The following is a 27,494-nucleotide window of genomic DNA, read 5'->3' on the forward strand; positions in this document are numbered from 1 at the left end:
CTGCAGGGAATCTATATAAGTGCTGGCGGGGCCGGGGAAGAGACCTCGCTGCTGCTACTTGCCCATCAGCCTGGGGAAAATGTTCCGCCTCTTCAGTCAAACCAGGCGCTGTTTGCAAGTGAAGCGAGCGCTGAAGAGGCAGGAGTGGCCTCTTCGGCCAGCACACCTCACAGCTGCCGCACAGCAGGCCAGGTGAGGGGCAGACTGGGGAGCTAGGCCTGAGGGTCGGGACATGGGGCACTCTCCTTCGCCCCTGCTGGGACGCTCCGGGAATCCTGGCAGCTCAGTCCCAGTCAGCTGGGAGTGTGTTTGAATAGCTCTCTGCTGGGGACTGACCTGACTTGCTGTACTCTGCACTCCAGCATGAGGGAGGCTTTGGCACTGCCAGGGAATGGGGGTCTGACACAACAGCCACACTGAGATCTGGGAGAAGGGAGCGCAGTGCAAAGCTGGTACTGCATTAGGAGGGGATGTGAGCAGGGTGAGGACAGAGCAGTAATACAAAGGGCCCGGGGTTTGACAATAACAGAGTGGAGGGACATAATCCCAAAGGCAGGTATGCAGGGGGAGGGAGAGTGCTGGGACCCAGGACGGGTGGAAGACCTGGGCGGGAGGGTGGCAGCTAACTAGACCCAAGTTTGCAGTCTGGGTTGGCTGCACATGCAAGGCCACCCTGTCCCACATCAGAGCGGGGAGAGAGCCTCTCTCTGCAGCCGTGGTGTAGCTACATCTGGAGTATCCGTGCAGAGGGGCGTGCAGAGGGGCATCCAGCTGGACCCCAAAGAGAAGGATGACAATTTTTGGAAGCATTTCAGAGAAGGGCAGCAACAGGCTGGAGCTGAGGGAAAGCTGCGAAGATTATTTGAATAGTAACATGGAGCACTCACTGTACAGAGCACTTTGGGCCTGATGCCAAGCCAGTGAAGACAATGGGAGCCTCTCCATTGACCATGGCCTATGAATTGATCCCTTTTATACGTGAACTAATTAGGGTGTAAACAACAGAGCAGGAGAGGACTAGAGAGCTGGGAGTAGTGGTAGGGAATGTAGGTAAAGGCAATGTAATGGAGTATAAGGAGATCTGTTAGGCCGTGGAATAACACCCCAAGGAGCAGAAGGGAGCCCCCTGAGTTTGTCCATTTAACACACGACTGGCAAGAGGACTGGAGGGAACAATCCTTCACCAGCTGGGGGAACGGACTACTCAGAGCTGCAAAAAAGCTTGTTCTTCTCCAAGTAGAGTAACAAACAGAGCTGTTAGTAATAGGGTTGCCAATTTTGGTTGGATGTATTCCTGGAGATTTCATTGCATGACATAATCTTTAATTCCTGGAGACTCCAGGCCAATCCCAGAGGGTTGGCAACTCTAGTTAGCTGTAACTGAAAACAAGGGGTGTCTTGGAATAAAACAAACACTGCCTTGGGGGTGGGGGTGGGGACAAGTTCTATAACATGCAGATTCCCTTCTGGAGCACGAATCAAAGCAGCTCTGTGCATGTGTGGAGAGGGGCCCCTGCTGCTGCTTTGCAGACATCTGCAAATGGGGACATCTCTGAGACGGGCTGTGTAGTTAACAGATTGCTGCCTGCGAGGAGGCTGCTGTGCCCTCTCTTGGCTCTCCAGTCTGTGTTGGGTGAGGGTGTGCAGCCAGATATCACTGCTCGTGAGGGGTCTGCTGTCTCCTCTGGGGTCTGTCTTGGGACAGCGTGTGTTATATGCTGTCACAGTCTCAGGTGTCTGGTATGGCCTCCGTGGCCTGCACTAGGTCTGTGCGTGCACACATGCAGCTGGCTGTGCCCCTGGGGAGTCTGTGATCTCCTCCCACCACATGTCGGAGGACGCTCAGCACTCTCCTTCTCTTTCAGTTTCTCCACTGCTTCTGTGGAGCACTTGTCTCGGTCGGATTCATGGCCAAAGGACGTGGGGATTCTCGCGCTGGAGGTTTACTTCCCTTCACAGTACGTAGAACAAGTGGAGCTGGAGAAGTATGATGGTGTGGAAGCCGGGAAGTACACCCTGGGCCTGGGCCAGAAGCAGATGGGCTTCTGCTCGGCCCACGAGGACATTAACTCCCTGTGCCTGACTGTGGTGCAGCGCCTTGTGGAACGCAGCCGCCTCTCCTGGGACTCCATTGGACGGCTGGAGGTCGGCACAGAGACCATCATTGACAAGTCCAAGGCCGTCAAGACTGTCCTAATGCAGCTCTTCCAGGACTCGGGGAACACGGACGTTGAAGGCATCGACACCACCAACGCCTGCTATGGAGGCACAGCCTCCCTCTTCAACTCTGCTGACTGGGTGGAGTCCAGCTCCTGGGACGGTGAGTGACATCCAGCTAGCATGGGTGTAGATGCCACTGCTCTGCCACCCGGGGCCCAGCCAGGGCTGCCAGTGAGAGATGGCCAGTGGCAGTAGGGCAGGTTCTTGGGGGAATGGCTGCCCCGGCTTCATAGTGGTTGATACCCCAAACTGGTGGCCTTCCAGGCTCTGAACTGAGGCCTTGAGGGAGACAGTGTTTAGAAGATAGTGGGGGTTTGGTTTAGGGTTGCCAGGTGTCTGATTTTTGACCGGAATGTTAAAAGTCCAGTTGGTGGCATAGCGGAGCTAAGGCAGGCTCCCTGCCTGCCGTGGCTCTGCGCGGCTCCCAGAAGTGGTGGCATGTCTGACCCCAAGGTGCAGGGGCGGTGAGGGAGGCTCCGCGCGCTGCCCCCATCCCGAGCACTGCTCCACAGCTGCCAGACATGCTGCCGCTTCAGGGAGCCATCTGAGGTAAGCCCTGCCTGACCGTAGCCCATAGCCCACATCCCTTCCTGCACCCCAAACCCCTCAACGCTGGCCCCACTGCAAAGCTCGCACCCCGAGCCAGAGCCCACACCCCAACCCCCTCCCCAGCCCTGAACCCCCTCCTGAACCCCAAACCCCTCATCCCTAGCCCCACCCCAGAGCCCACACTCCCAGCTGGAGCCCTCACTTCCTCCCGCATCCCAACGCCCTGCCCCAGCCGGGTGAAAATGAGCGAGTGAGCAAGGGAGGAGGAGAGGGAGGGGTGATGGAGTGAGTGGGAGTGGGCATTGGAGAAGGGGTGGAGCAAGGGCAGGGCCTCAGGGAAGGGGCAGGGCAAGGATGTTCTGGTTTCTGCCATCAGAAAGTTGGTAACCCTAGTTTGGTTACAAACTGGCAGTGTGCTCTCTGGGCTGGACCTGCTATACTGGAACTGAAGTGTCTGAATCAGGTCCGGTGCTGTGCCTGGCCTCCCTGTCTCCCCATGGCTTCCCTTACTGCAGCCTTGCTGGGAGCCCCCTGAGCAGCCACTGGGCCTTGCCTGGTGCAGCTGCTCAGCAGCTCCCCCGCTGGCTACCTGCAGTATCACAGGAGGGAGGAAAACAGCTCTGACTATCCCATTGCTGCATTGGAGCTACAGGGAGAGCAGGCTGGGAGCTTGGCTGCACCAGGAGCTGCGAGGAGGGAGGCACAGGAATTAGCTACACTCACTGGGGAATCCTCCTCATGGTCGGGGAATCACCAGCAAGGTGCTTGCCCAGGGTTTCTGCTCCCTGGGTGTGGAGCAGCTACTATTACCTAAGGACTTGGGGAGTGTCTGCAGAGATCAAAGGTCCAACTCTGTCTTGCAGCGGGGATGCCGGCTCGGCCTGCAGCCTCAGAGAGTGCTGTAGGGAACAGCAGGCTCCGGCTTCTGTTGCCGTTAAATCAGTGTCAGATGGAAGCAGAGTTGTTCAGTACAAGTTCTAGTTGCTTTAATGCAGAGCAGACATCCCAAGCAGTGCAATAGCAGGGGATGGGCCGCTCTGTGCTGGTTGGGGCCACTTGATGTTTTTTAAGCATGTTCAGCCCTCAGGCTGAAAGAGTTGAGCCCTGTTGTCTCCCATAATGAGGAACATGGCCAAGCGCCAGGCAAGCAGCCCGGCCTCTGTAGTGCCAGAGCTCCACAGTCCTGTCTCCATAGTCCTAACCCCTGCCCCCTTTTTGTGGGGTAGGTAGATGCACATCTGTGACAGTAAGGCAGCAGGCGACATCTGAAACCATGTCACCATGGCAGTTTGGCCATGCCGTTTCTGCACAGGGGACCCTGTAAACGTCTGCTTGGCAGATTGGGACTTTAAAGGTGACTTTCAAAGCTTTCTTTCCCCGCAAAATTGCACTTGTGCCCTTTTCTTGATTTTTAGGATGTAAAGAGGGCTGGAAAGGCTTCTAAAGTTATCCTTGTGTCCTTGCCTTAAAAGGATCCAGACTCAGTGCTGGCTCTGGGCTTCCCTGGTTTGGTTGTAGGACCTCTTGGCTATTTCAGAGGATGTCTGTTGTTCTCTCTTGCAGGGATGTTGCATATTTAGCAAAGGCTTCCTTCCCTCGACATGTTACTTGCTGAAGTGAAGTCGATGCTAACAAAAGCAAACATGGACTAAACCCTTCATCTCACCTTGGGTGCCACTTTTTTGAGTCTTGTAATGTCCTGATTGCACGAGTTGTCTGGCAGCATCCCAGGCTTCCTGGCTAGGCCGCTCTGAATTTGTAACATACAAACAAGGAGGAAGAAACCTTTTTAAATAAAAAACTTAAACATGTCAGGCCCCCTTTATCCATCAAAGGGTCTATCCATCAAAGCAAGGCGGTGGTGGTGAAAAGGGCACATGCTCAGTTTTGTTTCCCTTGCAGGTTACAAGTCTCAAGGGATTTTTCCACCTTACATATATGCAAACTTAACCGCAGTGTAACTTTTGGCAGAGGGATAAACAGAGTTTTAGACTTGCATGTGATTTTTTTCATGTTTATGCCTAACCAATTCTGTGTTCTCACCCTACCCTAGGGCGCTATGCAGTGGTGGTCTGTGGTGACATTGCAGTCTATGCCACTGGCAATGCCCGTCCCACAGGAGGGGCAGGAGCTGTAGCGATGCTGGTTGGACCAGAGGCCCCCCTGGTGCTAGAGAGAGGTTGGTACTGTTAATAGAATGACTTTGTCTTTCCTAGGAGTTTTTGGTGCTTGGCCAGAGCTGCCCAGGGTTCCAGGAATAGGCCACTGTCCAGGGGCAGCTTAGCCCTGGAGACACGTGGTCCCAGGTTGTGTCTCCGGACATCAATCCTTCCTGAGCCTTGCAGCAATTGGTCTCCTGTGGAATTCATATTTCAGGATGAGGGAGGGACATGGGGCACTTCCTGGCTCTTAATAAGATGATCAGTAATGAGTAAGGGCTATGGTTTTGGTCTGAAGTCAGTGGGAGCTGCTGTGTGCTCAGCACCCACTCAACTTGGGTTAATTCATAAGTAGGCACATAAGAGCCTAATTCTAGGCTCCTTTTTTCAAAATCTTGGCCACTAAGTCTGTGTATGAAAAGAAAATTGTCGAGTACCAAGTCCAAGCTGCTGCAGTCTCCTCCATGCAGAGGTGAATTGTGCAAAGGAGGCCTTCATGAAAATAAAATGTAAAAGAGGAAAGAACTTCTCAGGTGCAGTCATCTTACAAGCCTGATGTCTGGCTCCTCAGAACTACTTAAACCTCATGGAAAGAGACATTTGGAGTGGTGCCCCAGTGCGTCAGTGCCTCCCTTTGGCCAGACAGGGCACTGCACAAAGTCCGCTTGGATCAGCGGGGTGGTCAGTCCACTCTTCTTCTCTGACTCTCTGTAGTCCTGTTCTGGGGTCAAAGACGTTAATTTCCATCCTACTGGGGTTTATGGACTTCCCCTTATGCTTGGCGGGGTTAGCTGGGCCTTGTCCTCAAGGGGCCGAGAACCCCCTTTGGCTGTTAAGGGGTAGGTGTGGGAACCCGGGCCCGCCCAGTCCGCTGGGTCCAACTCAGGGCCCTGAATCCAGGCAGGCAGAATCAGTCCTCCACAATTCTCCTGCTGTGCCCTGAGCTTCTTCCTACCTCCCTTGGGTCTGTCGGTTTCTGCAGCCTGTGGCTCTGGCTATTTTGTCTATGGGTCATTGTCATTCTGGGGCAGCCTCTCACTAGCTTCCTGGCAGGACCCTCGGTCCCTGGCCTGCTTGCCTTCTCTGGCAGCCACCAACCGCTCTGCTTTTCAGCTCTGTTATTCTCCTAACTGCTGTGAGGCTGCTGATCAAGGTTGATCAGCAGTTCCTCTAGTAACTCCTTGGTTGCCAGGTCCACATGGGATCTACACGCCCCATGACATGACGCAACATGTAACATGGTCTTAAAGCTAATTGCGAAGAATTGCTGAATTTCCACAGCCGCCATCAGCCTCGTGGTTGGCTAAATAAAGAGAGACTGATTGAAGCCCCAGCTTCAAAAATATGTGGTGGCACTCTCAGAGAAACTATGTGTCAAGTGTGAATTGGCCTGGCTGCACTGAGGGCAGTGTAGCTATGTCACCTTTCACCAGCTGAGACGCTGGCCCTGTGTCTGTGCATTTCCATCCAGCTAGCATAAGTGTGGTGAAACTTGTCATAAGCATAAGGGCTTTGATGGAAACGGAGCATATGGTTTAGGCAACAAAGGATTTTACTAAGAGACACTAAATTTGCAAAAACAAATAAAGGGTTTTTTGGAAGATCTTGCCAAATTACAAACCATGGACACAACTGTCCCAGGCCCAGTACACATGTGGCTTGACCTAATTAAGAACAAAGGACTGGAAGTATACAAGAGATATAAAATAAATAAATACAAAGATCCAGAGAAGCTGAGATCTTTCCATAATCTGGCCAACATGACTGATCCAGGAACAGGCTACTTTAGCTGTGCCCATTCCCAGGACTCAAGTGTGTTAGGGTTCAAACACACCTTTTCCCTGACATGTGGCAAATGGAGCAGGCATTACACAGCCCTCTGTCTTACCCGTCACTGTCCAAGCTGGGATGAATCATACAAGAAAACAGAGCAATCTAAGAGCGCGGATATCAGACGCCTGCTGCCTGTGCACAGCTCAGGAAGCTTCCTAGCCGCAGGCCTGAAGCAGGCAGCGCGAAGCTGTATGAACTCAGACTCATGTTGATCTGTGTGAGATCCACTGCCAGCAAACAATACATGTCCTTGTCAGTGATGTAGTCCCAGAGACCGCCTATGTCACAGAGACCAGGTTGGGTGGGCGCGCTGGTGTCACGGACTCACAGGTCGTGCCCACGCTGGGCCCCGTACGGTCCCTGGGGAGAACCCCCTTCAGTGTGACAGCCGTTCTCAGGGGTCCACTCTCTCTCCGGGGTTAAACCCCTCCCCCTCCTGGAATCACACCTCTCTGAGCCTTAGCACGCCTGTCTCTCACCGTGGGCCCCCTCAGGGAGTCCACTCGCTCTGGACCCCTGGATCCTCCGCTCCCAGAGGGAATAATGCAACTCTGTTCTCTAGACCAGAGCGACTCTCAGCCAGTGTAAAACAGGAGAGTTTATTGAGCATCTGAATGCAGCATAGGAAACTCTCAGGGCCCTCCCTCAGCACAGTACATCTAAGTCTCCCCTGCATCCAGGTGGGCTCTGCCTGCTCTCTCCCTCCAGTCCTGAGCCACCGTGCTTTCCAGCTGGGCATCCAATAACACCTCCCCCAAGTCCCGCCTCTGTCCTTTGTCTTCTGTCGTGGTAAACAGTGTGGCCTGGGCCTCTTCTCCTCTCAGCCGTCCTTTGCTCCCCACTGGCTGGAACTGACTGGTCAGGTCACCGGGGTTCTCTCTCTGCAGCCCATTGACCTCCCACTGGCTAGAACTGGCTGAGATTCCCAAGCTGGGCCTCCTGGTCACCAGTTGCTGGGGTATCCGTTCTCCAGGCCATTGGCTTGGGTCCCAAGTTCCGTTGCTGGTCCTCTGTAACAACAAACTCCCTCTCCCATCATCTCATTAAACCAGTAACACCCAGGGAAACTGAGTCCCACCCTGTCTGCATTGCAAACCATTGAAAAACCAAGAAATACCCAAGAGAATCCCCACTTCATCACAGCTGGCTCACTGTCTCCCCCAGCCTGTCTCAGGGCCAGGAACCAGGTGGCACTTCATTTGTCTTCTCTGCAAAGGTCAAGTTCAAATGAGGTACCTCTGATGAATGGCTTTAGATGACCTTGTCTTACCGGATGCTAGAACCAGGAGCCATTGCTAACCTAGAGCTCACGTTCACAGACAGACTACGGGTTCACTACACTGACCCTTGTTAACAATGCTGGCGCATGCCCCAGACTTGGTGTCCTGGGAGACGTTAACATGCGTGCTGACAAGGCCTCCAATGCTAAAGCCTAAAGTCCTCACTTGCAGCCCTCGGATCTCACAGGCTGTCTCTGGTCCAACCCACACAGTGTGTCACACCTAGGTCTTTGGAGTCGATTCGCTGCTGATCACATCACAGCCCAGTCACTGGCTGGGCTGGAACTTCACCTCCGTCAGGCAGCGACCGGGCAGCTGTGAGAGCTCTGACAAGACCCGTGAGCCTGACCTGATCACACAGCCTCTTAGATGCTGTTGAATTCCAGCACAGCCGCCCGCCCAGCACAGAATGCGGAGTCGAGGAACCGGTGAATCATCATCCTGGTACTTCCACCTTGACCTCTGACACACTGTCTCCCCACCCCCACAGCCCCTCCATCTCTGTCACCCAGCTGTTCCCAACTCTGAGCTGGAGTGTGGATGGCAGAAAATGAAGGCTGAAGCAGATTGAAACACACAGCTGCCCCAGGCCTAAGCTGAGGCTGTATTACAGGCCCTGAACTGTCCTATCTGCCTCCATAGTAGCTGCCTTAAGGAGCTGTCCAGGATGGTAAACAGCTTCCTCAATCCTGAGGGCCTACAGCCTGCACCAGAGCCCAGCGCCAAGGACTGCAAAGAACCATTGTCCTGCTGCACTGAAATGTTAATGCCCGTTCAGGAAGGCTTCAAAACAGGGCCCTCTCTGCCTGTATCCAGCCACCAGCAGCCCATTCCTGGAGTTCAGCACATTCACTCCTCGGGGAAGGCTGGAAACCCTACAGCAGCTTGAATCCACCCCAGGCCCTTCCTGGCTAGTGAAGGAGAGTCCTGAGCAACCAGCCTCATTCAGGGAAGGAATCTTCCCTTCCCCCTTCAAACACGCAACCGTCCAAGCAGCACTGAAGAAACCTGCCCTGGACACATCGGTTCTAGCTGGGCACTGTCTAGTATCCATCTCCCACTCCTGAGCAACCTTGCAGAGTCATTAACCAAAGGCCAACTATATGCCCATCTAACTGAAGCTAATATTCCAGACCTGGCATAATCTGGATTCGGGGCAGGATATGGGCCTGAAAGTGCTTCAGTGGCACTGCTGGATGAACTCCTGCTGTCAGTGGATAGAGGGCAGACATCCAATCTCAGCCTCCTTGATTTCTCTGCAGCATTCCCCACGGTCAGCCGTGAGGTACAGCTGTCCTGCCTCTGAGAGGTGACAGGTCCCGGGGAGCGCACTAAAATGGTTTAAATTCATCCGGTAGGGACACACTCAAGCAGCAGTGATAGGGAACTGCACTGCTGCCTCTGAACCCATCGCCGGTGGAGTCCCTGATCCTAAGTCAGCATCTACATGCAGCCCCTAGGTGAATTGGTCAGAGGACATAGACTCAAGTGCAGCGATATGCAGATGACACACCGCTCTGCCTCTCCTTCACCACATACAACCACACCACTGTCACCAGGATGGCCAGTGCTGGCGGCCAGAGGAAGCACTTTGAGGAGTTTGCAGCCATGGTGGCACAACTGGTCAGCTTAGTCCATAGCTTAGGGAGCTCCTGAATTCCTTGCTGACGCTGAGCTCTCATGTGGCAGTGTCCATGAGAAACACTTTCTGCTATCTCCATCTGGCTGGGGAACTCTGCCCCATGCTGGCAGATGACAGCCTGGCCCCAGTTGTACACACCTTCATCACCTCTCGGATGGGCTGCAGCAGTGTGGTACACCTGGCCATGAAACCGGCAGCACTTAGTAAACTCAAGCTAATATAGGATAGGGCATCACATCTCCTCAGCAACATGGGATGCCATGGGCCCAACAAACCATCCTCTGCCCCCTATGCCAGCTTCCCATAGAATATCGGGTTCACTGCCTGTCAAGGTTCCTTCCCCACTCTGAACTCTAGGGTACAGATGTGGGGACCTGCATGAAAGACCCCCTAAAGTTATTCTTGCCAGCTTAGGTTAAAAACTTCCTCAAGGTACAAACTTTGCCTTGTCCTTGAACCCTATGCTGCCACCACCAAGCGTGTTAAACAAAGAACAGGGAAAGAGCCCACTTGGAGACGTCTTTCCCCAAAATATCCCCCCAAACCCTTTACCCCCTTTCCTGGGGAAGGCTTGATTAAAAATCCTCACCAATTTGCATAGGTGAACACAGACCCAAACCCTTGGATCTTAAGAACAATGAAAAAGCAATCAGGTTCTTAAAAGAAGAATTTTAATTAAAGAAAAAGTAAAAGAATCACCTCTGTAAAATCAGGATGGTAAATACCTTACAGGGTAATCAGATCCAAAACATAGAGAATCCCTGTAGGCAAAACCTTAAGTTACAAAAAGACACAAAAACAGGAATATACATTCCATTCAGCACAGCTATTTTACCAGCCATTAAACAAAAGGAAATCTAACGCATTTCTAGCTAGATTACTTACTAACTTAAGGAGTTATGAAGAGCATTCCTGATCTGTTCCCGGAAAAAGTATCACACAGACAGCCAGACCCTTTGTCCCTCCCCAGCTTTAAAAGTATCTTGTCTCCTCATTGATCATTTTGGTCAGGTGCCAGTGAGGTTATCTTAGCTTCTTAACCCTTTACAGGTGAAAGGGTTTTGCCTCTGGCCAGGAGAGATTTTATAGCACTGTATACAGAAAGGTGGTTACCCTTCTTTTTATATTTATGACACTGCCTCAATCCTTACCTTCCAGGTGCTCGATCTCTGCTTTGTCCCAGGGTATCTAAGAGGCCAGGCTTAAAGCTCCAGGATGAGGACTGTGGTCGACAACTTTGCACCTCAGGCCTCCCTCCCTACTATAAGGGAAAACTCGTGTGTGTGTTGGAGACTGAGCTTTCTTGGGGGCTGAGCTGGAATGAACTCCCCTAGGAACCCAGGACCATCCCATCCTTCACCACCTTCCCTTCCCAGTGCCCAACACATTTCTTTGATCTGTCTTCTCTGTTATAAGCACAGAGCAGCACGTACATATTTATATAAAAACACTCCGAGCACTCCGCCACACTCAGAATTTCCCCTTTAGAGGGAGGCTAAGAGAAAGTGGGCCACACGCACAAGATGTTAGTCGTGTTGCGTTATGCACAACTGGAAGGTGCTCAGATACTACACGGACGGGGATGGTAGAAGAATCTACCTACCTTTCCAGTGTATCCAGAGAAGGTTCTTTTCATAGAAAAGATCTCAAATATGCAGGCTATAGAATGAGGTCAGAGCAGGAAGAGGAGGTGGAAAAGTGGCTCATGAAATATAATTTTGTGAATTTTACGGGATGAATATTTTGTGTGTAAAGGGCTGTGGTGGGTTTTGGCTGAGAGGTTCGTTGCAGGTGGGGGGCTGGTATGGAGAGGGTTTGAGGTTCTGTTCCCCTGCTGTCTCCAATACGCAATGGTGAGCCTGTTTTCTCTCCTCCAAGGTGTTCGGGGAACCCACATGGAACATGTATATGATTTCTACAAACCAGACCTGGCTTCAGAGTATCCCATGGTGGATGGGCAACTCTCTATCCAGTGCTATTTCCGGGCCCTGGATCAATGCTATTCTATCTACCGCAAGAAAATCCAGAGCCAATGGCAGAAAGGTACAGAGCCTACAAGTGAAGTGGGAAATCTTGTGTGTGCGACAGGTTAGACAAACACCTGTAAGGGATGGTCTAGGTTTCCTTCGTCCTGCCTCAGTGCAGGGGGCTGGATTAGATGGCCTCTCAAGGTCCCTTCCTGCTGGACATTTCTATTATTCCATGTCAGCTGGGGTACCTGCTCCTCTGCCTCTGTGGAGCTCACAGTATGTCTCTCTGTCTCCCCCACCACCCCCATTGTGTCTGTCTCCCCCACCCCACCCCATGTTGTAGGGCCTGTGGATTTCTGGGTAAGAGGACAAAGAGGTCAGAGACTGGAGGGGCCAAGAGTGATGGGAATGCATTGGTGGGGATAGGAAGTGGAGACACCAGAAGTCCATGAACCTGTAATTTGTTGGCCTCTGACCAGGCTGGTAGACAAAGTGGTGGGAGAGCGGTTGGAAAGAAACTAGTTAATGCGAGGCCAGGGGCCAGGCCTGGCTCGGTGATCAGACAGACAGCACATGTTGAAATGGTGGGTGCTGTTTCCTCCATCTGAGGAGAGTTTATAACCCATGTTTCCCTGCTGTGACCCATCCAGGGCTCTGTGCCCGGGGAGCTCGCTGGCGGCAGCATGCCAGAGCCATGAGGGCCTTCCCCATCGGACAAAAGTGTGAGCGCCTGGCTGCATGGGCTTGTGCTGAATAGCCATTGTAACCAGCCCACTGCCCCAGAACAGAACAGGCCCCTAGACTGAGCCCAGGTAGTGGTAGCTGAGTCTGCAGCACTCATAGTTTGCTGGATCGAGAGAGCCCTTCCAGCTCCAGGGGCCAGTCCCTTTTCAAGGTAGCTCCTGCAGCAGGAAGGGTGAGACTCTGTGCCAGAGAGCTGTGAGGAACTCTCCTGCCCTAGTTTAGTATGAGGGTGAATATGTCTCCCCATATTGTCCCCATTTCTGGCATCCATGGGGTTGTTGGTGTCTCCTTATGCAGCATTGGAAGGCTGTGGGTCTCTTCCCCACCCACCCATCCCATTGCCTTCTGTGGGGCAGGTCTATGGGTCTTTGCCTTCAGTGCCTGCTGCAAGTGCTGCGGCTCTCTGTGCAGAGTGGGATTGATGGGTCTCTAATGGGTGGCTTCTGTCTCCTGTTCTGCTGCAGTGGGGGTGGACAAACCTTTTACCCTGGAAGACTTCCAGTTCATGATCTTCCACACGCCCTTCTGCAAACTGGTGCAGAAGTCTGTGGGGCGAATGATGCTCAACGACTTCCTAGCAGCTCCCAACCCCGACACACAGAGCGGCCTCTACAAAGGGCTGCAGGCCTTCAGGTGGGTGAGCGCTACAGAGCAGGAGTGGCCTCTGCCAGGGGTGTGGGAGTCTCTGGGCTGCCGACATCCATGGAGGGGCAATTCCGCTAGTGGGGGCTGCAGAAAATTGGAGTGTGGTCCACACATCTGTGGTACATCCCCCATAGGGACTGTGCAGGGAAAGATTCTTTTTCAATGTCTGTTGATAACGATACCCAGCTTTAAGTTAGCACTTGTCATCTGCAGAGCTGTACAAAGCAGTTCAGCAGCATTCTCCCAATTTTACAGATGGTGAAACTGAGGCTCCGAGAGGGGAAGTGACTTAACCAGCAGGCCAGTGGCAGGGCCAGGAATAGAACCTGGTCCCCTGAGTTCCAGTCTCATGCTCCATCCACTAGGCCATGTTAGGAGCATCTTGGTGGGAACTGTTTTTTCCTTGGGGCGCTGCGGACGCTCAGCGGGGAGGTTATTGTAGGAAGATTTTTGGGGTGAGTGTGTGATTTCCTTAGCGAGGGCGGCAGGTGATGGGGAGGCAAAGGGTGCCCTGGCAGGGTGTTGGGCGTCAGAGTACGTCTTACTCCTCTGGCAGGGGCTGATGCATTATGGCAGGCAGCATTTCAGTGTGAGGGTCTGCAGACACTCGACTCTGTAAGCTGGGGAGGCTGGCACATGGAGGGTGGGGCGGGGGCAAGGCTCGCATGGGAGCTGCAGGCATTCAAAGGGGTCTGAGCCCTCTAGCTAGTGGATGTTGGGACGAGTAGGGCTCCTACCTCAAGGGATGCCTGCGGTCAGGTGGGACGTGGCTCTCTGCTATTTGCTGTGTTGAGGTTTGGGGGAGTGCTGAGTGCATGTGACCATAGAGCCAGAGTCAGTGGACAGGAATGTAGCAGCAGCACTGAGAGATTCCCCAGTCATGGACCAGGACCCCACTGTGCTACGTGCCACACAGACACGGAACAAAGAGCTGCTCCAAAGAGTTCCAGTCTAAGTGTGAGACAAAGGACAAGAGGTGGATACAGTCGGGGAGCAGAAGGAAACAGTGAGACAATGCTGGTCAGTGTGATGAGCAGGGGTCTCAGCACACTGACTGCCTAGCTGCGTCAGGTGTTTTGCAGGCATTGTGGCAAATTGGCTATCCTGGCTGGATTGGGGCTAATGATTCTTTGGGAGAATCGTTTTTCTCTTGAGAGACGAGGATTGTTATCGAAGAGCTACAGATTGTCGTTTGCCAAGGAAGCATTGGTAGCAACTCAGTAATGAAGCCTGAGCGGAGCTGTGCACTGAAAGCAGGGATTCAACCACTTTGTTATGTATGAAAATACAGCAGCTCCTCCCATCCCTGGAGTGGCTGCTCTCTGAGAGCAGAATGAACTTTCAGAGAATTTACAAGGCAATCTATTAGTTTAGGAATTGCATTTCTTAAAGGAGGTATTTTTAATTTTACACCAGACTTTTTTTTGCCCCTAATAATCTCAGTAACAGAATAACACTGACTCTTCAAACTTCCCATGGAGTTAAAACGCCCTGGAATCTTGTGCACAGGCTCCAGCTTATAGACTTTAAGGCCAGGAGGGACCATGGTGATCATTTAGTCTGACCTCCTGCACATGGCAGGCCACAGAACCTTGCCCACCCACTCCTGTAACAGATCCCTAACCTCTGGCTGAGTTACTGAAGTCCTCAAATCATGGTTTAAAGACTTCAGGTTACAGGGAATCCACCATTTACACTAGTTTAAACCTGCAAGAGACCCATGCCCCAGGCTGCAGAGGAAGGTAAATAATTGGATTCATGATAATTTCCCCCCCATCATTCTTCATAACTGAAGGTTTCTCCTTCTGCAGAGGCTGAAGGTAGGGTGACCAGGTAGCACGTGTGAAAAATCGGGACCGGGGGCAGGAAATAGGAAACTATATGGGACAAAGCCCCAAATATCGGAACTGTCCCTATAAAATTGGGATATCTGGCCACCCTAGCTGAAGGTTAGTGGTCTACTAGAGAAGTCCATGAACTACCCTTTTTCAAAATGGCTGCTATCTCCTATTGTCCTCAGTGGGACGGAAGTGCCTCCGCACACCCGGGGGGAGCGCCATCTTCCCTGAGTGCTGCTGTAGTTTCAGTCCTATGGAGAACAATGGGAGATGGGAGCCATTTTGAAATGGGGTAAATTCTTTGTGACAATCTTTCAGTTATGAGAAATAGGGGCAAAACATGGCCATCAGTCTAAATAGCTTTTCAAAAACTGCCCATTGCATCAGCTCTACTCAACAGAAAGGTCAGATTTCGGGGGCCATGAACTAGGGCGTTTGTGTGTTTGTGCAGGGTGTGTGTATGTGCAGCTGAGACCATCCCAATCCCACATAAGGGATGCCAAAAATGGGGGAAAAAACAACAATAAGGCTTTTAAAGAGACAAGGTGGGGGAGGTAATATCTTTTGGAAGCTGGTCCAATAAAAGATATGACTTCAACCACCTTGTCTCTCTGATATCCCGGGACCGACACAGCTACAAGGACACTATATGCCTTTTAAAATCAGTTTAATCTTATCTGAGTCAATAAACATGAAAAAGCCTCAATCATACTTGTGTGATCTCACAGTTAAGGGCAATTGCACCTGTATTCCCCTTCCATGGTCCAGCCAGGGCACTCACTCTCAGGCTTCTTGCTCCCCAGCCGTCACCTCTCTGGGGCAGAGACACGTGTTTCTCTCCCTCCTGTCTTTTCTGGCTGCATCATTCCCTGCCTACACTGTGAATCCCCCAGCAAGTCAGGTGGCCTAAACACACCTGGTTTGTTTTTCTCCTCAAAGGCTCTGATCAGTGTAATTGTTCACAGCTGAGTTACCACCTAGCTCTTTCTAAGCAAGAACATTTATTCTTAAGATAAAAGTGTTACAGAGAAAACACTGCAAACAATAAAGGACCCTATGCTCAAGCTAATAAGCTCACCAGAGATCACCCCCTGTCTCTAGCAAGGGCTCTAGCAGGCAAACAGTCATTCAAGCCCCTCCAAGTGGCTTTTCTGTGGTTATAGGTCCATAACCACCTTGGCTGAGAGCAAGCCCACCAGTGAATCTGTGAGTCCCTCTTTTATCCAGCTGGGACCTCTCATCTTGTCCTCCTATAACAGGTGAGCTGCAGACAATAGGTTACTCCTGAGGGCACAGTTAAGAGAAAGGCCAGAGATGAGAAGTTGCCTCCCCCCACAAGTATTTCCTGGGAAACCTACTCAACTAAAAGTTCAGCCTTGTCTGGCCCTGTCAAGTTTCCTTCCCCACTCTGAACTCTAGGGTACAGATGTGGGGACCTGCATGAAAGACCCCCTAAAGTTATTCTTGCCAGCTTAGGTTAAAAACTTCCTCAAGGTACAAACTTTGCCTTGTCCTAGAACCCTATGCTGCCACCACCAAGCGTGTTAAACAAAGAACAGGGAAAGAGCCCACTTGGAGACATCTTTCCCCAAAATATCCCCCCAAACCCTTTACCCCCTTTCCTGGGGAAGGCTTGATTAAAAATCCTCACCAATTTGCATAGGTGAACACAGACCCAAACCCTTGGATCTTAAGAACAATGAAAAAGCAATCAGGTTCTTAAAAGAAGAATTTTAATTAAAGAAAAAGTAAAAGAATCACCTCTGTAAAATCAGGATGGTAAATACCTTACAGCGTAATCAGATTCAAAACATAGAGAATCCCTGTAGGCAAAACCTTAAGTTACAAAAAGACACAAAAACAGGAATATACATTCCATTCAGCACAGCTTATTTTACCAGCCATTAAACAAAAGGAAATCTAACACATTTCTAGCTGGATTACTTACTAATTTAACTGGAGTTGTAAGGCTTCATTCCTGATCTGTTCCTGGCAAAAGCATCACACAGACAGATCCTTTGTCCGTCCCCCCCGATTTGTAAGTATCTTGTCCCCTCATTGGTCATTTTGGGTCAGGTGCCAGTGAGGTTACCTTAGCTTCTTAACCCTTTACAGGTGAAGGGGTTTTGCCTCTGGCCAGGAGGGATTTTATAGCACTGTATACAGAAAGGTGGTTACCCTTCCCTTTATATTTATGACAGGCCCATTGTTTCAAAGAGTCCCTTGAAGATCAGAACACTGCCAGGGTTTACATTCGTCCCGGCTCCCTACTAGAGACATTCCAGACAACCCCCCAGGAATACATGAACATTTTCATTTTTAATACAGTGAACTCCTAAAATGCTTCAACCTGATTCAGTCAAGCTTGGTGAGGATACACAGGTAATTGCCACATCTGTCACCTACGGTTCTCGTGTTGTCAGCATGGGGCAGAGTTCAGCTTTTCGCTGCCGCAGAGAGATTTAGTTCTGCTGTTAAAAATAACACATTCAAGTACACCCTGTGTCCAAGAGTTCACTGTCTGGGGAGAGGCCAAGACGGGGCAAAGTTCAGGCTGTTTGGGTGCCTAGCTGCATTTCCAGACTGTAACGTGTGTGGATTTGTTTGACTTTACCCTACCTTCTGAATTTCCTGAGTTTGGGAGAACGCCACCATCCCACTTGTATTTCACCCCAAGTAACAGGTCTGCACTCCCAGCCTTGATGGAATTGTTTGCTGTCTGGGAGCTGTACTACTGCTATGGCAGGTGAGATTTCCCACGGAGGCCATGACCACGTGGGGCACAGAGGTGTCCCTAAAGGGCACGTGGGCTTTTGCAGCAGGTCAGATTTCCATGGGGGGATGGTAGCTGTTTGGTGAATGACAGTTCTGTGTCGGGGGTATTGAGGTTTCTCTAATGCCAGCTGCAGGCGTCTCCCCAGATAATGCTGAGTGCTCCTTGCTGCTCTGCATCCCTACTGAGTGACTGGCATGAGGCTGAACACAGCAGGTCCATGTCTGCACTGGCAGCAAAGGCATGATGAGTATCATGTCACCCAGCTCGATTGCTAAAAATGGAAACACAAAGTGGGTGTGGGAGCAGCAGCTGTTCGAGGGGCTCAAGACTTTCTAGCCGGGCTCCGGGGAGTGTGAGATTTCCCTAGCTGGTGCCATGGCCCATCAGGCGGGTGAGATTCTCTTCCGGGGGCAGCGGCTGTCCAGGAAGGGGAGCGATTCCCCAGTAGGGACTGTGCAAATTCAAGCAGGGTGCAATGTGAGTAGACAGGGCTGCAGGACTTCAGGCTGGCGGCACTTCAGTAGCCGATATTTGCAGAGCTGCCAGCCATCGACCCTTGCTGTTATCCACACAGTCCGCTGTGGGGAGACGGATAGCCAGAGGGGATTCGTGCTGGGCAGCTGGTGCATTTTCTCAGTGCAGTTGGTCCCCTTGGCTGCTGAACCCACGAGTGAACCTCCTCCTCCCTCTTCCCAGGGGGGTGAAGCTGGAAGACACCTACTCCGACAAGGATGTGGAGAAGGCCTTTCAGAAAGCTAGCTTGGAAATGTTCAGCCAGAAAACCAAGCCCTCGCTGCTCCTCTCCTCTCGCAATGGCAACATGTACACCCCGTCTATGTATGGCTGCCTCGCCTCCCTCCTCGCACAGTGAGTGCCAACTCTAAGCATCCCTTTCCGCCGAGCCCTGCCCCACCCCTGCGTCCCCAGGCCTTGGGACTCCCACAGCCCGGCAGAGAACAAGCCAAAGGGTTGGGCACAAAGCCGACTTTCAGTTGGGGTCTGAGCCTGCAGCCTTTGTGCTGAGCAGCAGTTACTCCTCGTCCAAAGGGTCTTTCTCAGCTACTGAGCCGCAATGCAGGGAAGACTGAAAGAAGAGCTGTGATTTTTCCAGGTCTCTGCCTGGGGTTACGTTTTTTTAAAAACTGGAGCAAAAATGACTCAGCCATTCGAGTACCAAAGCTGTGTGTGTGTGTGTGTGTGTGTGCGTGCGTGCTGGAGTGGTTGGGCATGTGTGTGCACACAAGCAAGAGTATGTGTGCACATGTGGATGTGTGTGTGTGTGTGTGAGTGGGCGTTTGTGCGGTGTGTGGGCATGCGCGCGTGTATGTGTGTGTGTGTGCGTGAGCGTGCGTGTGTGCAAGCAGGCAGGCGTGCGAGCATGTGCGTGTTTGAGAGCAGCGGGGTATGTGTGCTCAGTCGTTCCTGTGCGTGCATGTGAGTGGGCAGATGCTTGAGTGCATGCGTGTGTGTGAGAATGGGTATGTGTGTACACATGAGCAGGTGTGTGTGTGGGGGGGGGGGGGCGGTTTGCCATTATAAAATATTTGTTCTTGCAACCTTCTCCTGACTTGCAGTTACTCCCCATCAGGAGAGCTCGGCCCGAGAAGGGGGCACATTGCAGGGTTGCACAGTGACCTTTTCTCTGCCATGACCTGTCTGTGGGTTTTTCCCTTTCAGTGCTTCACTCTGCAACTTTAAAGGTCTTTTTATTTCATTCCTTGCATAGAGTTGCCTGGAACTGCATGCCCAGCTCTGTGCACCTGTCAGGGGAGGGAGACCACGCCCCAGAGACACCCTCCTTGGGTGGGCTTCATGGAGCTAGATGGATGGCTCCATCTGCTTGCTCCCTGCCCCCCTCAGAGAGCAGAGGCTTTCTCTCCCAGCAGCGAGGGCAGCCACAGGAATTTCAATTAAATCCAAGTTATCGGTGCCGTTTAACCAGACCCAGTGTGTGTCAGAGGCAGAGGGGAAAGAAAAGACTCAGCCCCTCTGAGGGTGGGGTAGACCCTGCTCCTGCAGGTTGGCAATCGTGCACTTCAAGGATGATGGTGCTAACTGTGCTTTACAGAGCCTGCCGGCGCCTGGCCCTTAGCGCACTCTCTCCCCCACAGCTCCTAGTTCTGCCCAAGACACAGCAGCGTCCCCTGTTCTCCCTGCTCTCATGCACACTAATGCTCCCCGCAGTGCTGCTCGTCTAGCCTCTGGTTTTTATTATCACGCCCATCACCAGGGTATCTTGGCTCCTCATGCATGCTCTCCCAGCTGCTGTCTTGAGGCATGTCTGAACCTGATCCTTCTAGGCCCCACTTCAGGGAGCCTGCTGGTATGGAAAGCCTGGAGACAGTTTCTCCCTGCAGTAACTGCAGATCTGGTTTCCTGGTGGCTCAGACGCAGGTGACGCTCCTTTACCTCACTCGTCATCACCAAATCAGCCCACAGCGGTGCCCACTTGCAACTCCAAAACCTGCTTCTGCTCCTCGCCTGGATCCCACAGTCCTTAACGCCAGTGACAGGAGCAGGAGGCAAAACTCTTCTGCCCTTCTCTGCCCGCTTCCTGGGGTTACCTGCTGTCATGCAGGGGGATCTTTTCTATTTTATGGAGGTACAGCCTAGGTTCAGCCCGGGGGCCGTTTCTGGTTGCCCCCCACTGATTTAAAATAAAATCTCTGATTTCCAGCATGTCCTGGGTCAGAGTAGCTCACCTACAGCCCGCACACTGCCCCTTGGGACGTCAGCTTGCCAGGCCGTGTGGGTAGCGCCCAGGATTTGAGGCGTCTGCCCTTTAGCACGGATGTTCTCCACTGACAGCTTGGTTTGAATTGCCACAGATACTCTGCTCAGCAGCTGGCTGGCTCCAGGATTGGGGCCTTCTCCTATGGCTCAGGATTGGCTGCAAGCTTGTTTTCCATGCGTGTCTCGCAGGATGCTGCCCCAGGTGAGTCCCTTCCTATTTCCTCCCCTCGCTTGTCATCGGATGCCTTAGGTGGCAGTGATGGCTGTGGAGGGTCATCCTGCCTGCTCTGGCCTGGGGATGAGGCTTCGGTTCCCAGCCCAGCCCTAAGCCTGGGGAGCTCCTGAGTCCCCAGCCCGGACATGGTTGTAAATATCCTGAGTGCAGGAGCAGATAGTGCAGGGTGGGGGCCGGAGAGTGGGCCTGGACAACCCCCGTGTTGAACGGGTTTTGGGGGGTTGCCTTCCAGTGGGCGGCAGTAAAGGGGGACCCTGGAACTGCCACAGCAAACCTGATCCAGAATCCAGCCACTCTTGACTGATATAGCGGCCAGCACCCACTGCTCCAGAGGCAGGTGCACAAACCCGGGGGGCAGTTAAGGGGTTGCTTGTCCATGGTGTGGGTGTGGGCAGGCCCCTCAGCAGCTGGCTAAGATTGGAATGTGACCTGACTCACAGTGTGACTTCAGAAAGCCCTAGGGAGGGACACTGTCCCAGCTGGGCTTCCACCCTCATCCCGAGCTGGGTGCTGGGATCGGAGCTCAGGCCACCACACAGTGTGGTGAGGTGAGATTCATTAGGGATTCTTTGTCGGCTTCTGAATGGCTTTGCCCACCTGGGGAAGGAGACAGATGGTGTACAGGGCCTGTGGGGACAGCCTTGGTCTGCAGGGGGAATTACCTGGACACCCGTCGTCCCCTGCAGGGGATCTGCGACCTGATGGGGCAGTGTTCATTGGTTATGGATCCCTTGGGTACTCTCGGCTTCCCTAGCCCTGATTTGCTCGCTCTCTCACCAGGAGACTCTCTCTTTGCCAGGTTCCCCCCTGGACAAGCTGCTCTCCAGCCTCTCTGACCTGCAGACTCGCCTGGATGCCCGGAAGCAGGTCCCCCCAGAGGAGTTTGCAGAGATCATGAAGCAGAGAGAGGAAACCCATCACCTGGGTGAGGAAGCACAGTCAGAGGGCCCAGCTGCAGCCAGCACTCTGGTGCTGACACCTCAGTGGGGCTGGACTGCCTAATATTGGGCCTCTAAATCCTCAGGAAGGGGCCTGATTTTCAGTCATGCTGAGCACCTCCAGCTCCTCTCAAAGGGTGGGTGGGAGTGGAGGAGGGTGCAGGTTCGGGCCTGCGACCCCTGCCAATGGCAACTATTACTGGGAAGCCCCTGCTGCTGCTTGGGGGGGCTGAATCCGAGTGGAATCTGCGTGATGGCCATCCAGGAAACATCAGTGCATATCAGTGAACTCCGGCAGCTGCAAGTTACTGGCAGACAATACACATGGAACCGCACATGGTCCCCTCTAGGGACATGCCTGAAAACCCTTGGGGTAACAGAAAAAGGGCAGGTGTCTCTTCACCCAGGCTGGCCTTAGATTCAGTGTCCCAGGCACGATGGAGAAATTCCTACTGACATCCTAATCCTGCAATAGACACTGGCCCCCTTGCTAAACCACCATGAACAGCTGGACACACACATCCCTTCGTTAATTACCTGGCAATGCTCCCTTACCACTGGCCCTCCTTCTTCTTTTGATTCTGTACAAACTAAGTCCAGGGAAACAAGGTCTCTTCTGCCCTAAGTACCCTTCTTCCCTGCTGGGGAAGCATGGGACCCCCCTCTCTCCCGCAACCTCTGAGTGGAGGTGCAGGCCAAGGCTTTGGAGGATCATTTGAGGCCCTCACCTGCCAGGAGCCTTACTGAGCTCAGATGTGCTGCGTCCATCATCTAGTGTCTGTGCTGGAGAGCTGGCTGGCTGGAGCTTTCTGGAGCCAGTCTGGCCAGAGCGCCTTCCGGCTCCCAAGTAGTGTATTTGCAGGCAGCGGGGGCCAGTAGCTGGAGCCCAGGACTGGAAGTCAGGAGACCTGGCAGCTGTTCCCAGTTGTAGCATTCATATAATCTCATCCCTGCCAGGGCTGCCCAGCCAGAACTGTGCTGGGAGCCTGCAGGGAGATCCAGACCTCAGGGTCACGCCTCCAGCAGCTGCCCCTCTCCCCGTGGCAATGCTGCCAGGTTGTTTACAGCCCCAGCACCAGGGGATCCTGCCCCACAGTTGCAGCACCCTGGAGCAGCCACGCTTCAATCCCGTTCCTCTCTCTGCAGTAAACCACACTCCCCAGGGCTCTAAGGACGACCTGTTCCCTGGCACCTGGTACCTGGAGCGAGTTGATGACAAACACCGCCGGCAGTATGCCAGGAGGCCACTCTAGGGGGGACAGGCTGCCAGGTGGGTCTGAATCCTCCTTGGGGGCCTGGTGATTGCAAGACAAACAAAGGCAGATGGGGAGTTGGGCGAGTGGGGTGGAGGAACAGGGAATCAAGGCAGTACTTGGAGGAACTTCCTTTCTGAGTCCATTTCTCCTGGGGCATGGGAAGAACAGGGACTCTGGAGATTTCCACAAGGCAAGGATGATTCCAGTGGGAACAGAGAAGGTCTGGGACCATCCAGCAGCTGGGTGCTCATCAGAACATTAGGAAGGGCCAGACCCCTGGTCCAGCTAGCCCAATCTCCTGTCTTGGACAGTGGCCAGAGCCAGTTGCTTCAGAGGAAGGTGTAAGAACCTCACAACAGGCAGAGGTCATGTAATCTCCCCACCATACTGGGTCTCATCCTGGTCTCCAGCAGTTGGAGATTGGCTTACGCCCTGAGGCAGCAGGTTTGGTGTCCCATCCCAAATGTTTGTCATTGCTGATCATATGTCTGGATTCCCCTGATAGACAGATAAAGGTCTAGTCCCTCTTTGAGTTCTGTGAAATCCTTGGCAAGATGCAAAAAGGGACTGGCTGGTGGTCAGTCTGGGCTCTTCTAGTTCTTCTTCCTCGTTTCACATGTTCCTTGCATGTGTGTGTAGACACTTCAGTGCATTAACACCTCTCGGTCTTCACCTGCTCTTTGAGGGCAGCTCTGCCTGCTGCCTTACTCAGTGCTAGTGACCCAGCAGCTGCTGCCAGCATAGAGCCTGAGTTTCTCACTCCTTACCCAGCAACATGCAACACTGTTCTAAATCTGGGCAGGGTTTAGCAGGGGGAAAATGCCCTTGGAGAGAGGAGCTCACAGAGGGGAGCTGAGTGAAATTGGGAATTTCCATCTTGACATTTCAACCTTTTGTTTGGTCCTGAAATGGGACAAAAGGTTGGAATTTCCCATTGAACAGCAAGGTCTAAATCAGGAGTGGGCAAACTATGGCCCGCGGGCCGCATCTGACCCATCAGGGCTTTGGATCTGGCTTGCGGGATTGCCACCCCTGTGGCGCTGCGGGGCTAAGGCAGGCTCCCTGCCTGCCCTGGCCCAGCTTCCAGAAGCGGCCGGCACCATGTCTCTGCGGCCCCTGGGGGAGAGGGGCAGAGGGCTGCACGCTGCCCTCTCCTGCAGGCACCACCCCCTGAAGCCCCCATTGGCCGGGAACGGGGAACCACAGCCAATGGGAGCTTCGGGGGAGGTACCCGCAGGTGAGGGCAGCGTGCAGAGTCCTCTGCCCCCGCCCTCCTCCTGTGGGGGCTGCAGGGACGTGGTGCCGGCCGCTATTGGGAGTGGCATGGGGCCAGGGCAGGCAGGCTGCATGCTGCTGCCATCCCAGAGCCACTCAAGGTAAGGTAAGCTGCGCTGGGCCGGAGCCCGCAGCTCAAACCCCTCCTGCACCCTGCACTCCAACCCCCTGCCTTGAGCCCCCGCCGCACCCTGCACCCCTCTTGCACTCCAACCCCATGTCCTGAGCCTCCTGCAGCACCCTGCACCCCTCTTGCACCTCAACCCCCTGCCCTGAGCCCCCTGCCACACCCCTCCTGCGCCGAGCCCCCTGCCGCACCCCACACCCCTCCTGCACCCCAACCCCCTGCCCTGAGCCCCTAAGCCCCCTCCCGCACTCTGCACCGCCTTGCCCTGAGCCCCTTCCTGCACACTGCACCCCCTCCCACATCTCGCAGTCCCTCCTGCACCCCACCCCCTGCCCCAGCCCTACATTCATGGCCTTGCATGCAATTTCCCCATCCAGATGTGGCCCTCGGGCCAAAAAGTTTGCCCACCCTGGTCTAAACATTGCGTTTCAGCGTTATTGAATAAAGCAAAACTTTTCAACGTTCCTCACATCAAAATGCTTCTATTCGGAGTCATTTCAACATTAAACTGTATTTCCTTACAGTGGCACATTGCCTTGTGGGGGTCACCTGTCCTCACTGGGGGCCAGGCTCCCTGGTCAGATTATATCTCCCATAACAGCATGTGATTCCCATGAGCCACCACATAGCTTGGTCAGTGTGAAATTCATGCCTTATGGGAGATGTAGTGCTCCAGGGGCCCAGCCCATGGGAGAGAAAGGGGCCAGAACTACCACTCCCATAAGGCAACGTGCCACGACATGTAAATACAGCTTTATGTTTTACTGAACTGCTACAGAATTAAACATTTTGGGTCAGTTCAAAACTGAAATATTCTGATTTGGTTCAAACCAACCTGAAATGAAATATTTTGCTTAGATTTTCACAAGGGAAAACTGAAAAGTTTCCAGAACTGTATTTTCCATTGGAAAATCATGCAGACAAATTCCCAGCCAGCTCTAGGAGGATGGTAGGACTCAGTGCCAGGACTCAACAGAACTGCTCAGAGGGAGAGGCTTAGCGGCTAGGTGGGGCTGACAGACCCTGGGGGAGGGGCTTAGCAGTTGGGTGGGGCTGACGGACCCTGGGGGTGGGGCTTAGCTGGCACTTTGGGGCAGCAGGACTCTGGTTCTCTGGTCCCTCTACCCGCATATGCTGCATGCCTATTTGCACTTGGAGCTGGGGGGGTGATTCCCAGCTGGAAGAGACATATCTGCGCTAGCTCTCCTGGAGCAAGTGTGCTACAAACAAACTGTTGCTGTGCACTGTGAGAGGGGCTAACGCCTTCCCCAAAGGGGGGAGGAAACTGTCAAGTGTCCAGAACATGGGCCGGCTCCTGTCTGTTGAAGTGGCTGGGGTTGGACGGGTTCTGAAGGAGGAAAGAGCGCCCCACCCCCCGCCCCAGGCTGCAGTTATTGGGCTGGTGTCCTAGGTGGGGGGAGCTGGGGTCTGTACCAAGGCTGTGAGCTACCATCAGGGGTGGGAGAGAGACAGCAAATTAATCCACTCTTATTGCTCTGTCCCTGTAGACCTGCCCAGCCTCGTCAGAGCAGATCCCAAGGCAATGGCCAAACCACCAACACAGAGCCCACAGGCTCCCACCGCACCAACTGCAAACACTCTGGCTCCATTATCGCAAACGGAAAGACTGGTTGCTTTTCCCAGGGACTGCATACCTGGCTGAAGGGCCCCATAGAGCTAATGCAGCCCTGCGTGCCTGGCTGAGAGCTTCACACCATTCGACCATGTCAGTGCCTGGTTTAGGATGTTCTCTGATGCCAGGCGCTCATTCTGTCCCTCCCGTTTGGCACCCCTTTGCTGGAGGAGTACATTTCTGCAGTGGCAGGGTGATAATCTGGGTGTGTGCGGATCGCCCCCCCGCCCTTTGGCCAGCTCCAGTAGACTCAATGGGAGCAAACCACAGGGTGCTATTGAAAAGAAATAAATTCCATAAGCCTTCAGAGCAATGCTGATCTAGGCTGAACAGAGCCAGAGCCTGTCCGCAGGTTTTGTTTGAAATTCTCCTCTAGGGTGGCTTAAAATTTGATAGATTTTTTTGTTCTCTTCCTTTCTTCAGAGCTTTCCCCTAGCGGCCCTTAGCTCCTCCCTCCAGGGGTGGTGCTAGCTTTCCTTTGGCTGAACTGGCCTACGAAGAATGGCTCAGACGATGTCACTTGGCGTAGTGCTGTACTACTTTGTATTCCATATGCTTTTATATTGCATACAGAAATAAAGTCATTATCAATAGCGGAGGCAAACACAGCGACATCACACTGAAGGGAAACCAAAAGCCACAGTTAAATGAGAGGCCCTCATCTGTGTGTGTGTGGGGGGTGACAGCGTTACTGCCACCAGGTGGTGCAATGATCTGGTCATGCTGGTGAGGCTGTTCTTCAGACAGTGCTGTGGAGTCTCAGGTTGTGTGTGTGAGCCCCTAAAGGGGAGGCAACAGGCTGGACCAGTGGGCTGCACAGCTCTTTGCTAGACAGTAGGAGGCTGGGAATCAGAACTCCTGACTTCTATTCCTGGCTCTGGAAGGAGATGGGGGCGGCTAAGTGCTGTGTTTAACTATTCTTTGCATTTATACGGTGTCCATTCATTATTGCATCCTCCAGCATTTTGTGATGCTGGCTGTGCAGGAGTCAGTCTTATTGTAGACGTCATAGTCCAGCACACAGATTTGGCACATTCCATCTGAGAGACAGTATGGCTAAGTGAAGGATTCTGGGATCTGCCATATTTGAGATCTGGATTTCCCAGGCTTGCAAAATGGGTATGGAGGAGAATGTTCCTGCCCTGCCACTTCAGCAAGCACTAGGAGATCTTGCTCTGTAATAAGGGCTAGGCTGTGCAGTGCAGACAACTAATTCCAGTCACTGGAAGAGCTGTGATTAGAACTCAGTCTTCTCCAGGCTCGCAACCTTGCCCACCTTTCCCTTAGCCAAAGAATACTTCGATGGTGGAAAAATAATTCTGCGCTTGTCTGTGCAATGGCTTGGTAATGATGCAGGAGGCTGCCTGGGGCTTGGGAGCCAGCTCAGTGCACTTAGAATGCCCAGGAGACTAAGAGCAAGTGTCTAGCAAGTTCTACTGAGCACGTGCAAATGGTAAATTTCTGCAGCCTCTAACTTGATCACAGCTGTCCATGAGGATACGAAGCAGCACCTCTGAGCGCATGACTTGCCCCTGGCCAAATTGTCACGCTCCTGCGCCAAGGATGGTGATGCTCAAATGGGTTTAAAACTTATACATATATTAAGAGGAAATGAGAAGATTTTTAAACCTAATTCTGAAA

At 52.9% G+C, this 27,494-nt stretch overlaps 1 protein-coding gene across 6 annotated transcripts; it reads left to right on the forward strand.

Annotated features, from left to right (window-relative positions):
* On the forward strand, positions 1–26,457 carry HMGCS2 (3-hydroxy-3-methylglutaryl-CoA synthase 2). 6 transcript variants are annotated; one of them, XM_073356274.2, is made up of 12 exons: positions 1–192; positions 1,866–2,320; positions 4,823–4,948; positions 11,562–11,726; positions 12,862–13,030; positions 16,044–16,139; positions 17,209–17,262; positions 18,353–18,523; positions 20,485–20,591; positions 21,424–21,549; positions 22,709–22,832; positions 26,277–26,457. In XM_073356274.2, the coding sequence occupies exons 1-11, from the start codon at positions 80–82 to the stop codon at positions 22,813–22,815; spliced, it is 1,689 nt and encodes a 562-aa protein (XP_073212375.1). In that variant the 5' UTR covers positions 1–79; the 3' UTR covers positions 22,816–22,832; positions 26,277–26,457. The 6 variants fall into 6 exon arrangements, with proteins under 6 accessions (XP_073212375.1, XP_073212374.1, XP_073212376.1 ...); XM_073356273.2 differs by having other exon boundaries at positions 2–192; positions 25,729–26,457; XM_073356275.1 differs by lacking the exon at positions 17,209–17,262 and having other exon boundaries at positions 3–192; positions 25,729–26,457.
* The last annotated feature ends 1,037 nt before the right edge of the window (positions 26,458–27,494 follow it).

Source organism: Lepidochelys kempii, chromosome 8 (genome assembly GCF_965140285.1).
Source record: "Lepidochelys kempii isolate rLepKem1 chromosome 8, rLepKem1.hap1, whole genome shotgun sequence".
In the NCBI taxonomy this organism is placed as follows: domain Eukaryota; kingdom Metazoa; phylum Chordata; order Testudines; family Cheloniidae; genus Lepidochelys; species Lepidochelys kempii.